Below are 13,565 nucleotides of genomic sequence, written 5' to 3' on the forward strand. Positions count from 1 at the left end.
CTAATTACAAAATTCTATTATATACATGTTTACTATAAGAGCACTAACATTGAAGAGTACATACACCCCCGTTGTTATTTTAGCAACTAACAACTAAAAAGGACAAGATATATATATATATATATATATATATAAAAGTGAATTTTTTGTTTTAATTATCTCTCTTAATGCAAATTATGGACACAATATTTTTACAAAAATTTCACAATAAAGTCTATATGACAAGTTGTTAATGGTAGATAAGAAAAATAATAATGTCATTAGTAGGTTCAAATGAGAACCAATAACAAATTACTGTGTAAAATTTATTATTAGAAGTGTTATGTTTACAACATTTTTCGCAATATTTTCACAATAAAATTTATGTGGAAAGTTGTTACTAGTTCTAATTTGAACCCACAACTGAAATTATTTTTTTACTAACCAATATTAACTAATAACAATCTATTACTTAAAATTTATTGTGAAAATATTGTGAAAATATTACTGTAGTATTTCTCAATTTGAATTTTTTTATTTTTTATATTATTTTTTCTTTTTCCATTTCACGTTCAACTACCAACCATACGTTTAGTTTTATTTTTTTTTCTTTTTTTCTCTTCCACACGTTCTCCACTATCTCTACCCCTCTTTTTAACTCTCCTTTTCTCCCTCATTCTCCCTCATTCATCAGACAGAACATTCCAGGAGGTCCTTTCTCCAGCTCCGTCTCTCTTGTTTTTTTTTTTTTTTTTTCTTTTTTAACTTGATTCCAAAACTCTGATAAGAAAATTTTCCTTTTCTCCGTCATTTAAGAACATTCCAAGGAGCTCTCATCTTCGTGCTATTGCTCATCTTCGTCCCCAACCCAGTCCAGATGGGTCAGCAAGCTTCTGTCCTTTGTCTTTTTTTTTTTTTTTTTTTTTGCTTTTATTGTTATGATTTGATTAATTTTAAAACTGTGTTTTTGAGTTTGTATTCTGGTAATCTGATTATGTTTGAGAGAAAGATTGTTTATTGTTATGATTTGTAGTGTTTGTTCTGTGTTTGTTCATGGGTATTTCTGGAATTTCATCATTAGCAACGGTAACTATCAAAACGCGCAGTGCGCGTTTTCATTTATGGACCGTTGCCTCACCATTTTCCTTCCGCGTTTTGCCTTCAGTTTTTTCTAAAAGTTCAAAACGCAACTTTTATAAAAAAGTTGCGTTTTGAGCTTACCAAACGCAAAACTGGGTTGAGCTTTTTTGAAAAAGCACTTTTTGAGTTTCAAATGCTGAACCAAACGGGCACTTAAACAAGAGAAAATATCCCACATACGGATGTGGGAATGTAAATACGAGAACCAACGGTTAACAGGATGTAAAATATATATATATATATATATATATATATATATATATAGGCCTTTCTCTCTCTTCAAAGACTGGCAATTGCAAGTTGCGGTCCTAGTGGCTACAGTCCTACCAGCAACCAAAACAGAGTCCAAGAGACAAATGAAGGCCAAATGGCCAGCATGCATCGCACATGATTTTTGTATTTGTATGTTATTATTAACTAAAGGAATCACAAGGTTCAAGAAATAAGCACGACTATCAAGTTAAAATAAGTTAGAAACAACCACACTTCGTACCAATCATCAACCCTGCCACTGAATCTGGGCTCCCTATCCGACTTTTTTGAAAAGGAAACAAATTCATTAAACCAACCAGGAAGAATCATACAGAGAGCCTGCAAAGCAGGACAGAGCAACATTAACTACACATATCAGATTGCAGAAAAGACAGATCTCGAACTAAACAATCCATGATTGTAAAATCCAAATTGTTGTAGTAACATTGGGCAGATTGCTCAAGTAAATACCGATCCATTAGAGCACTCGCATTGACCTAAAAATGTTAAATATAAGGAAAATTTGGCATTCAGTCCGAAAGGAGCTCAGCATCCGGAAGTGGGAACTTAAAAATGTAAATTTTTTTGCCAGATTGCTACAGTAACATCATACATATATATATGGATAACGGTACTGTAGCAGTAATCTTAAATATTATTATTTAATTATCTATCTCTTACTTTTTATTAAACAATTCGAACACTTTTTCTCCTCTCTCTCTCTCCCGTTATTTTTCTTCTCTTCCTTCTCTCTTCAGACCCAAAACCCATAGTCACCGCACCACGGCGAGCCACCACCCATGCCTGCCCGTCTGTCTCTTTTATGACTTTTGAAAGTTTGCTCAGCGATAATTTAATATATCTTCTCTCTATTCCCCCCACATATATCTGCAGGAAATTAAGCCTCAGGTAAAGGAAGATGAAAAGGTTGTGAAAACAATAGGCAAGAAAGAGACAGTCAATGTTGAAAGCGAGAAGCCTAAAATTGTAGCAGTAGAAGAAGCTGAATCACACAAGCCAGTTGTTGCTCCTAAGGAGAGAAACATCGATCTTCAGCTTGACTTGGAAAAGACTGATAGAGATAGCGGCACCGCTAGTGTAAGCGGCAACAAGAAGTCACACTTTCACCATAATGTTCAGAAGCTGCAGCTGCAGCTGCAGCAGTCACAGCACACTCACAATGAAAAAATTGGTAAATTCAACTTTTTTAGTATTTATTTATTTATTTTTGGGTTGGTTTCTTATGGAGAACAACCTGTTTTTTGGGTTGGCTGATGAAGCTTCACGATGGCAAATGTGACCCCAGGAGAAGCATAAGTTGGAATGAATAATTATATAGATTCCTGTTAATTGATGTTCTTATTAGAAGAATAGCTAATAAACTATTTTAAATAAAATTTAACACTATTTTTATGAAAAATATTAAAATATATATTTTTTTAAAAAAATTAATTACTTTTTTTTTTCTCATAAAAATTTTCTAAATCCTAAACCAATACCAGAAAACTATGACTTGCTCATATGGAAATAGTAAAATACAAAGGAGCTTGAGTCAAGTCGGTTCATATTCAAGAAAGACCACCAGTTGCCACTCCATGTGAAAATTTGGAAACAATTAGCATTAGAAAAATTATTTGAAGAGATAGAAGTGTAGAACATTAGTCCCAGCTGCATAATACTAGCTGATAAGAATCTAAGCTGAGTGAAAATATGGATCTAATATGTGATTTGAGTTTGTATTTTTACTGTGATTGTGATTTGAGTTTGTATTTTAACTGTGATTGAGTTTAAAGATGTTTGAGAGAGAAAATCTGGAATGGTTTTGTTGTTAGCCATTGTGAATATTAAGTAAAAATTAAGTATTTTAATCGGTGGTTAAATTTTTGCGTCAATTAATTCTTTTACTCATGAACAGTAAATCATCAGACCAAAAAAATTACTATTGATTAGTAAATAATTTTTTTGCTAATGAATAATAGCTTAGAGAAACTGTTGGAGCAACAAATTTTGGGTTTAGAGAATTCGTTGGAGATGCTCACATATTATATATGGCAGAGATTATGCAATAGATGCTTTCACAACATCCAAAAAGTATTCTCAAAAAAAAAAATATATCCGAAAAGTCACATGCCTTGCATCCCTGTTCTGACTGTAATTGTTTTCTCACACCTCAACAAACTCGATCTATATATACATATCCATAATTTGAATAGTTTTCATGCACAATATGTCAATATTCACATTTTTTTTTATCAATACCCTTTTCTAATCTCTATTCTCTCACCCCATCAGCTCACCATAAAAGACACCTAGAAGTAGAACTGTGCTATTTATCATCAGTCCCTCCTACAATCTCACACTGCAACAATGGCTTCCAAACCTGATCACCAGCTTCATTTTGTTCTGATACCCCTAATGGCTCCGGGCCACCTAATCCCCATGGTAGATATGGCCAGAGTATTGGCACAACGTGGTGTGACAATTACCATAGTCACCACACACCTCAATGCTGCCCGTCTCAACATGACCATTGACCGAGCCATTGAATCTGGGCTCCCAATCCAACTCCTCCCACTCCGGTTTCCATGCATTGAAGCTGGCTTGCCTGAAGGATGTGAGACCCTAGATGCTCTCCCCTCACGAGAGTTTTCCAAGAATTTCTTCCATGCAGCTAGCATGCTGCAACAACCAATTGAACAATGCTTGAAAGAACTTCAGCCTCAGCCAAGTTGCATGATATCTGATAAATATCTTCCCTGGACATCTGATATTGCTCACAAGTTTCAGATTCCTAGGCTGATTTTTGACGGAACAAGTTGTTTTTCTGTCATGTGCATGCACAACATACAAATCTCCAGGATTTACGAGAGGGTTTCTGAGTCAGAGTCCTTTGCTGTGCCTGGTTTGCCTCATCGGATAGAATTGACTAAAGCTCAGTTACCCCCAGTCTTCAATCCAGGCTCGGTATTATTGAAAGATCAACTCCAAGCAATTAAAGATGCAGAACTAACAGCGTATGGATTAATTGCTAACACTTTTGAGGAGCTGGAACCAGAATATATCAAAGAATGTAGGAAGGTGAAAAGAGGTACAGTTTGGTGTATTGGCCCAGTGTCACTTTACAACAAGAACAACTTGGATAAGTCTGAAAGAGGCAACAAAGTCTCGATAGATTCAAACCAGTGCTTAAAGTGGCTTGATTCATGGCCTGTAAGCTCTGTCCTTTATGTATGTCTTGGAACCCTCAGTTGTATTAAACCTCAACAATTGATGGAACTGGGATTAGGCTTAGAAGCTTCGAATCGTCCATTCGTATGGGTTATGAGAGAAGGGTATAAATCAGATGAGCTCAAGAAATGGATTTCAGAAGAAAGATTTGGAGAGAGAACAAAAGGAAGAAGCTTTCTGATATGGGGTTGGGCACCACAGGTACTGATTCTATCTCACCCAGCTATTGGGGGGTTCTTGACACATTGTGGTTGGAACTCTACGTTGGAGGGGGTGTGTGCAAAAGTTCCAATGATAACATGGCCATTGTTCTCTGAGCAATTCTACAATGAGAAATATATTGTGCAAGTATTGAGTATTGGTGTGAGTGTGGGGGCTAAGTGTGCCATAAAGTGGGGTGACGAAGACAATTATGGGGTTATGGTAAAGAGAGAGGATATAAAGAAGGCCATTGACGTGGTGATGGATGAAGGTGAAGAAGGAGAGAAAAGAAGAAAAAGAGCTAGAGAACTTGGAGAGGTGGCTAGTAAGGCTGTAGAAGAAGGATCTTCTTACCAAAATATTACACTGCTGATTGAAGATATCATGCAGACATGTCATCACCAACAAAGCTAAGACATAATGGGACCCTAAAAGTACAATCTCCCAAAGACAAGATTGACAGCAAAAAAAGTTCGTTCAATTAAAAAACAAGGTGGATACAGGGATGGTCCATCTTTGTATCAGATATATTAGAGTACTTAAATGTAAATGCGATTGTAAGTTTTGTAACATTTCGTTTTTATTTGCACAATGAAATAAATTTTTTTCGTTGCTATTTTTTTCCTCGATCCTTTGCCATGGAGGAAATGTAACCTAATCTACATGGCATATTCACACACACACACACACACATATATATATATATATATATATTACAAACCAACAATATCATTACTACTATATTATTCAGTCACATGCAACATATGTTTGACCCGCAAATAATCGAATTTGGTTGCTTTCATTGCTTCCATGTGTTTGTCATATTTTAACCAAACATATTTAGATTACTCTTAGGATGCATGGACAAGCCCGTTTTGGCTAAGTACCCGTATAAATTAAATACGCACCCAATAGATAGAATTTTTTTTTTTTTTTTTTTTTTTTTTTGGGGTACAGCTTGAACGCAATTAAGACAAGTCTCGAACACAGAAGATAATAATAATAATAATAATTAAAAAAATAATAATTAAAAAATAAAAAATAAATAAATAAATGAAGAAGAAGAAGAGATCAGCTCACATCTAGCAATTCCACCATTCTGGATCTCTTCTTAAGTTAGGGGCACAAACCTAATTTCACACGCGCTCTCTCTCTCTCGTCACAACTTCATTCATGCCACTAACAACCGTCCATCGTCGATTGGCGACTGGTGAGTCACATTACATCCATCTCGCCGTCAACTGTCGACTGTTGAGTATTGATATGTCTTTTTGTCTCTCTCTCGCATTAATATTTGTGTCTCAGAGTTTTTTTTTTTGAGTTGAATGTTGGTTGTTGAAGTAAATATCTTAGGTTAGGTTATGTTATTTATCTTATATTAGTTCAAACTTGTGACTCGTGTGAGTTTTTTTCTTTTTTTTTTTTTAATTGATGTGATTGATATAAGAAATTTATTTGTACATGAGTACTATTTTTTGATATTGATAGTGATGTAAATACAATGTATTATTGTGACAGCATTTACTAACATTATTTTATTTATTAATTAATGATATATTTAATTTATTATTGTTGTTATCTAATTCTAAAACCTAAAATAAACATAAATAATGTTTAAAAATATATATAAAATATATCTAAAAATAAATATATATTAATTAATTTTCATATCATGTATAGGTCATACCCTAGTTTTACAAGAAATATTGTATTCCCATACATCATATCATGACATACCTTGTATCATATTCGAACCCGTGCAATATAGGATTACTCTAATCAAACATATTTTAACCAAACCTAATGAGTGGTTTGGGTAATTCAAATATGTACATATTTTAACTGGACATCCTGGAATACAAATTATCTATATCTCTTTTTATATACCACTCTATGTTCTACTAATTATTATGTATTATGTTTTTATTTTAGTTTCTTTATAAAGTAACTAAGGTTTGAAATTGAAAGCAATTATACACATGTTAAGTAGTGATTAGTAGAATATAAAGTGTTATACAAAAAGTGATACAGATGATTTACATTAAATAACAAGTGGTTAGAGTAATCCAAATATGTTTGGTCAAAACATGACTCACAATAACAATAAAACATGTCTTTTTGATCATTAACAAAACTAATTAATTATACCCTTTTTTTAATATCAAGGACAGGCTTATTGCATTCATATACTACCTGTTTACCTTCACTAGATCATATTAGTCTATATAAGCTTTTGTATGCTCTTACGTCATGACAAGATAATAATATATATAAGGATTTTACTAACTTGTGCCTTAAAGGCACACAATAATATACTATTTTTGGAAAAAAATTTATTTGGAATTGAAAAAATTTTGACAGCTTTTTCAATTTTCGATAAATTTTTTTCAAAAACGAATTTGTTAACGTGTGCTCTTTTATTGAGAATTGAAAAAGTTTTGATAGCTTTTTCAATTTCCGATAAATTTTTTTCAAAAATAAATTTGTTAACATGTGCTCTTAGAGCACACGTTAACCGGATCCTACATATAAATCCAAACAAGAAAGAGACACTATACCACTGAGGCCATCACCTGCATATGTTCAGGAATATCGAAAGACAAAAGGAGTAAAAATTTGGTGTGTTGGTGCAGTTTCTTTATGCAACAAGGAAAGTTTGAACATGGCACATGGCTCATGGTATAGTGTTAATGGATGTCTTTTAGTGAACTATTTTAAGAAAAATTTTATGAAAAAAGAAAAGAAAAAAAAAAGAATAAGGGTCAAGTTAACGAGAACTCTTAAGATAATTGTTAATAGACTATTTTAAGAAAAATTTTAATACAAATTTTATGAAAAATATAAATGAAAAATGTTAACGAATGCCTTGTAGTTGAACTAGTACCTTCTAGTATTTCTAACAAACTTTGCTTGTAGTTTAACTAGTACTTTCTAATATTTCTAGCAAAGACATCCAAGATTAAAATCTCACTGGATTTGCATTGGTGATTTCAATGAGATTACAAGCCAGTCTGAGAAAGCGGGTGGTTGCCTACGGCCAACACGCCAAATGGATTGTTTTCGCACTGCCATTCACCATTGTAGTTTCATTGACCTTGGATATGTTGGCTCTTCATTCACATGGTCCCGAAACCACCCTGTTGAAGGTCGTATACATATCAAGCTGGACCGAGCCCTAGCCAACATGACCTGGAAGGCACTCTTCCCCAATGCCATTGTCCATCATGTTTCAATGTCATCTTCAAACCACTCCATGCTCACCATCTGAATACAACCCTCCAAACTTAGACAACCATGATCCTGACCTCTCTTCCGTTTTGAAGCCATGTGGCTTCAAGATCCACAGTGTGCCGATATCATCCAAGAAGCATGGCATGAAGGTCTCTACAAGTCGGATGGTGATCCAATCACCAACTGTCATGCTAGCTGTCATGACCGACTTACTGCTTAGAATAAACTTGATTTTGGTCACGTAGGGAATATGATTGCAAAGCTGAACCGGAAGCTTCAAGTCCTTGAGCATCATCCTATTAGCAACGATACCAAAATCCAGGAGGTACGAGCGTCTTTGAACCGATGGTTAGATGCTGAAAATACAATGTGGCACCAGTGCTCGCGAAATTTGTGGATCACTGATAGTGATAGGAACACTTCCTTCTTCCATCAGAAAGCATCAAACCGGAAAGATAGAAACTCCATTCGGGGCATTTGTGATGCAACAGGGCAATGGCAGGAGGATGATCACACTACGGAGAACATCATTCTAGATTATTTTAAGACCATATTTTGCTCCAATGGGCCTATTGATACCTCAGTCCTGGTTGATGCAGTCCAACATGTGGTCACAAACGAGATGAACACCTTCCTCACCTGGACTTTCACAGCTGAAGAAGTCCACAAAGCTCTCAAAAAGATGCATCCCAAAAAATCTCCAGATCTCGATGGTATGTCTCCTCTCTTTTATCAACACTTTTGGTCTCTTACTAGTGAATGTGTCACCAAAACTGTTCTGGATTTCTTGAACTTGGGTATTATTCCTCCAAATTTTAATGAAACACATATTCTTCTCATTCCAAAGATCAAAAATCCCACGAGAGTGACTCAATGCAGACCGATAAGTCTCTGTAATGTTATTTCTAGACTCACCTCCAAAGTCATTGCAAATCGGCTGAAGCACTTCCTACCCTATATTGTAAGTGAAAACCAAAGTGCTTTCATGTTCGATCGCCTCATCACAGACAATATTATTGTTGCCTTTAAAACTATGCACCACCTTAATCAAAAAAGGAGCGGTAAGATTGGTGAGATGGCCTTAAAGCTAGATATGAGCAAGGCCTTTGATTGTGTTGAATGGGGCTGCCTGGAGGAAATTATGCAAAAAATGGGTTTCAGTGATAAATGGGTGAAACTTATAATGCAATGTATTACCTCTGTTACATATTCTGTCAGGATTAACGGGAAACCCTGAGGTCACATAATCCCATCTAGGGGTTTGAGACAAGGGAATCCTATTTCTCCCTTCTTGTTTCTTTTCTGTGCAGAGGGCCTCTCAGCTCTTCTAAATCGATCTGCAGTTGCTAGCCAAGTTCGGGGTGTATCGGCTTGCCCACTTGGACCGAGAATATCTCATCTATTCTTTGCTGATGACAGCATTATTTTTTGCCAAGCAACACTGGAACAATGCAGCCATCTTGAGCATCTTTTAACTATATATGAGCAAGCCTCGGGCCAATAGCTAAATAAGGAGAAGACTGCTCTTTTCTTTAGCAGAAATACCCCACAGGACACACAAGAAGAGATAAAACGTCACTTTGGAGCAGAGGTGATTAGACAGCATGAGACTTATTTGGGTCTGCCATCCTTAGTGGGCAGATCAAAAAAACACACCTTCAGAGTTTTGAAGGAAAAGCTAGACAACAAACTCTCGGGCTGGAAAGAAAAGTTGTTATCCCAAGCAGGTAAAGAAGTTCTCATCAAGGCAGTTGCACAGGCCATTCCCACATACACAGTGAGTGTCTTCAAACTTCCAGACTCCCTCTGTGATGAATTGGCTGGGATGATTCGAAGATTTTGGTGGGGCCAAAAAGAAGGTAAAAATAAAATGACATGGCTGAGCTGGGACAGGATGTGTACACCAAAGGAAGAACGGGGATTGGGTTTCCGGGACCTCAATGCTTTCAACCTTGCTCTCTTAGCTAAACAAGGTTGGCGTTTACAAATGTATAGAAACTCATTGGTCCACAGAGTAGTTAAAGCCCGCTATTTTCCAAATATAGATTTCCTACATACGAAGTTAGGCACGAAACCATCGTTTGCATGGCAAAGCATTTTCGCTGCTCAGACTGTTGTGCAATCGGGCTACCGTTGGCAAGTAGGGGACGACAAGTCCATTGGAGTGTGGATGGATTGTTGGCTACCAAGACCCTCCACCTTCCATGTCCTCACACCCCCGACCTTATTGCCTGTAAATACTACAGTGGATTCTCTTATGGACCAAGAAGGTGGTGAGTGGAATCTAAACCTGATCAACCAGGTTTTCTTCCATGAAGATGCCACATCCATCCTAAGCATTCCTCTGAGCCACCACAAGCCAAAGGACCGCATGATTTGGGCCTTCACTCCTAGGGGGCATTTCACTGTCAACAGTGCATAAAAAGTTGCAAGGACCATCACCCACCTTTCTACCTCAACTAAGACATCTCAGAGTAATGAGCAAGCCTGGTTTTGGCGCCACATTTGGAATTTGCACATACCTAAAAAAATAAAAAATTTTACATGGAAAGCATGCAACAACATACTTCCCACAAAAGCCAACCTCTACCATAGACAGGTTATCGATGACCCCACCTATGAGGCTTGCACACTAGCACCAGAAACGGTTGGACATTTATTTTGGGAGTGCAATGTTGCTAAGGAACTTTGGACCCTCTCGGGCATACCACTGGAGAGAACTGGGATCATTCATAAGTCTTTCATGGACCTCATCTGGTATCTACTCTTCAAACAGCACATGGACACCAGACTTATTGAATTGGTAATCACAATATCATGGAGTGCATGGTTCAACCGAAACAAAACCCGCCTGGGTGAAGCAAGACAAACTCCGCAAGAAATTCTAAGACGAGCTCGCTCCATATTACATGACTTCTAGCTTGCACACCTATGGCCCACTCAGCTCAAAAATGCCATGGATGGCCATTGGGTCCCACCTGTGTTTCCCTGGTACAAGGTCAACGTAGATGCTGCAGTCTTCTCTCAGCTTGGCATGATCGGCGTCGGTGTGATTATTAGAGACCACCTTGGATTTGTTGTCGTAGTCTTAAGCAAACGCCTCCCTCTCCCATTGGATCCTTTGGAGGTAGAAGCAAAGGCAATAGATGAAGCCACTATTTTTGCATGGGACATAGGAGTCAGAGATGTTATTTTTTAGTCAAATTCCATGCTGGTTTGCCATGCTATGGAGAACCCCATGGACGTCCCGGTCTCTATCTCTATAGTGGTCTCAGGTTTTTGTTCAAGACTTCCTGCATTCCGTACTTTCCAATCATCCCACGTGAGGCCACAAGGAAATAGACCAGCTCATACTTTAGCTGCTTTTGCAAAGAATATTGACTCTTTTGTAACTTGGATGGAAGAGTGTCCACCTTTCCTTGCATCTTCGGTTTCGCAAGATGCTATGTACTGTTTCGCTACTTAATAAAATGAGAGTATTTCTTATCAAAAAAAAAAAAAAATCCCTTCATATCCAACTATTGATGTATAAAATAAATAAATAAAAAGGGCATGAGAGAGAGTGAGAAATGTCATGCGCTTGCCTTCATGTAAGTAGAACAAATGACAAAGTTGTCTACACGCGGTAGCATCCAAATTCTAAATGTTGGATGGATGTATTTTCTTTTTGCGTGATTTAAATGTTTAAAACTTTTAATTTTAAATTTTTTGGTTAATTACATTCAAAGTTTCAAACAATCAAATTAATAACTCCCCCACGTTATAGACAAAGATTGCATAATAGATGCACATTACATAGATGTTTCCTCTATTAGAGTTAAGGAAAATTCTATTGAACACATGTATGCATTTACATATTACCAAAATAAAATTGAAAAACGTGATTTAAGCCACATTTTCAATTCTAAATATGTGACTTAAAGCCACGATTTCAGTTGTTTTGAACAATGTGTAAATACCCACAATATGTGTAATAACTGGGAAAATTATTGAATACTTCAAAAATACCATAAATATATATTCTCCCTCTCACATAAATTGTGAGCCCCACCATAAATTTAATTACTAGATCTCACAGTTATGTGAGAGAAGAGAGTATATATTTATCGTACTCTGGGAGTACACAATAATTACCCCAAATACTGTCCATTAGGGTTAACTTCCCTTGTATAGATTCTAGCTCACAAGTTGACTACTCCTGCAAAGAAACACTAACTCAACCACTGTGTTTGAAATTAGGTGATAAATAGGATATGATAGTATAATTATATTTATATATATAGAAGAATTAAGGGTATTTTATTTACATAAGAGAAATTTACATAAGAGAAATTTACTAGGAAATTTAGTATAGAATCTATCATAAATTATTTTTAGGGTTTAAAAGAACATTGGGTTGTATTTTCACAGATTATTAAGTTAAAATGTGTTAAGAAATAATTATTGTATCTTTTCTTTTATTTATATTTTGTTTTTAACACAAAATAGATACTAGTTTTATTTTTTACCTATTAATTTAATCTTAATTCTCTGTATAAATCTCATTCTTAAATGGCAAAATTCTTTTGTTCATTCTTTGGCCCCCTTAAAATGAAATCCATTCTTCTGTCCTAGGTCGAGGTCATCGTTGAGGTTGGGTTTACAGCCATAAGCCATATTGCAGTTGCTTCGTCTCATTGATGACATTCCACCAATTCTAGCTAGCTAGTCTCTGCAATTCTTGTTCACTATTCCCCAATTAATCACACATGTAACAGAAACGTTGGTAGTTTTTCATATAATAACTTGAACCATATGGGCTCTAGCCTCAAAGTGACAAGTTTTAACAATTTTTTTGGAGAAGTGGCTTAAATCCGTAAGTTTCTCCCACCACATTCACGACTTCTCAGTTCTCCTTTTGTGTGGTTTGTGATTATTATTGCTTTTACAACAACAAAACTTTAGTCCCAAAATTTTTAAGTTGGCTATTGCTTATGGATACTCAACAAATTAGCCAATGACTAGTACTTCTCCTCCTCCTTTCTTTCTTTCTTTAAATAAAAAATAAAAAATTATTGTCATCGTCGACATTGTCATGGACAGCTTTGTCTAATTACTCTCCAAAGAGTCACTCATGTTCTCACCTATGTGAAGTCACAAATCAACAAAACTAAGGCCCACTTTGCTATTGATTGTTGAGAGCTTGTACTAGATAAATGTTTCAGGCTTCCACAATAACTCTAAAGCCGCGAGAGGGGTCTAGGATTATGGGGAATTTATTAATTCTAGATCAGTCTTGGTATTTGGCTACTTGTTACCATTGACCTATCTTTTTATGAGTTTTTTTAATATTAAAATCACATTTATTATTCATATGAGCGAGTGACATTTTATTTTTTTCACATTGTAGGCACACATGTGTATCTACATATATATGTGAACTGGCGATTGGTGTATGGAGACACGTAATTAATTCTAAATTTTAACCCTATGAAGTAATTCATCCAATAAATAGTCCATCAATCATAAAGAAAATTCACGATTTTATAATTTAT

The 13,565-nt window shown here is 35.8% G+C and overlaps 1 protein-coding gene across 2 annotated transcripts; it reads left to right on the plus strand.

The window, feature by feature from the left end:
• The first annotated feature begins 644 nt into the window (after positions 1–644).
• LOC126691980 (UDP-glycosyltransferase 73C1-like) lies at positions 645–5,416 on the plus strand. 2 transcript variants are annotated; one of them, XM_050387318.1, is made up of 3 exons: positions 645–860; positions 2,266–2,563; positions 3,664–5,416. In XM_050387318.1, the coding sequence occupies exon 3, from the start codon at positions 3,739–3,741 to the stop codon at positions 5,212–5,214; it is 1,476 nt and encodes a 491-aa protein (XP_050243275.1). In that variant the 5' UTR covers positions 645–860; positions 2,266–2,563; positions 3,664–3,738; the 3' UTR covers positions 5,215–5,416. The 2 variants fall into 2 exon arrangements, with proteins under 2 accessions (XP_050243275.1, XP_050243276.1); XM_050387319.1 differs by lacking the exon at positions 645–860 and adding an exon at positions 1,639–1,946.
• The last annotated feature ends 8,149 nt before the right edge of the window (positions 5,417–13,565 follow it).

Source organism: Quercus robur, chromosome 7 (genome assembly GCF_932294415.1).
Source record: "Quercus robur chromosome 7, dhQueRobu3.1, whole genome shotgun sequence".
In the NCBI taxonomy this organism is placed as follows: Eukaryota; Viridiplantae; Streptophyta; class Magnoliopsida; order Fagales; family Fagaceae; genus Quercus; species Quercus robur.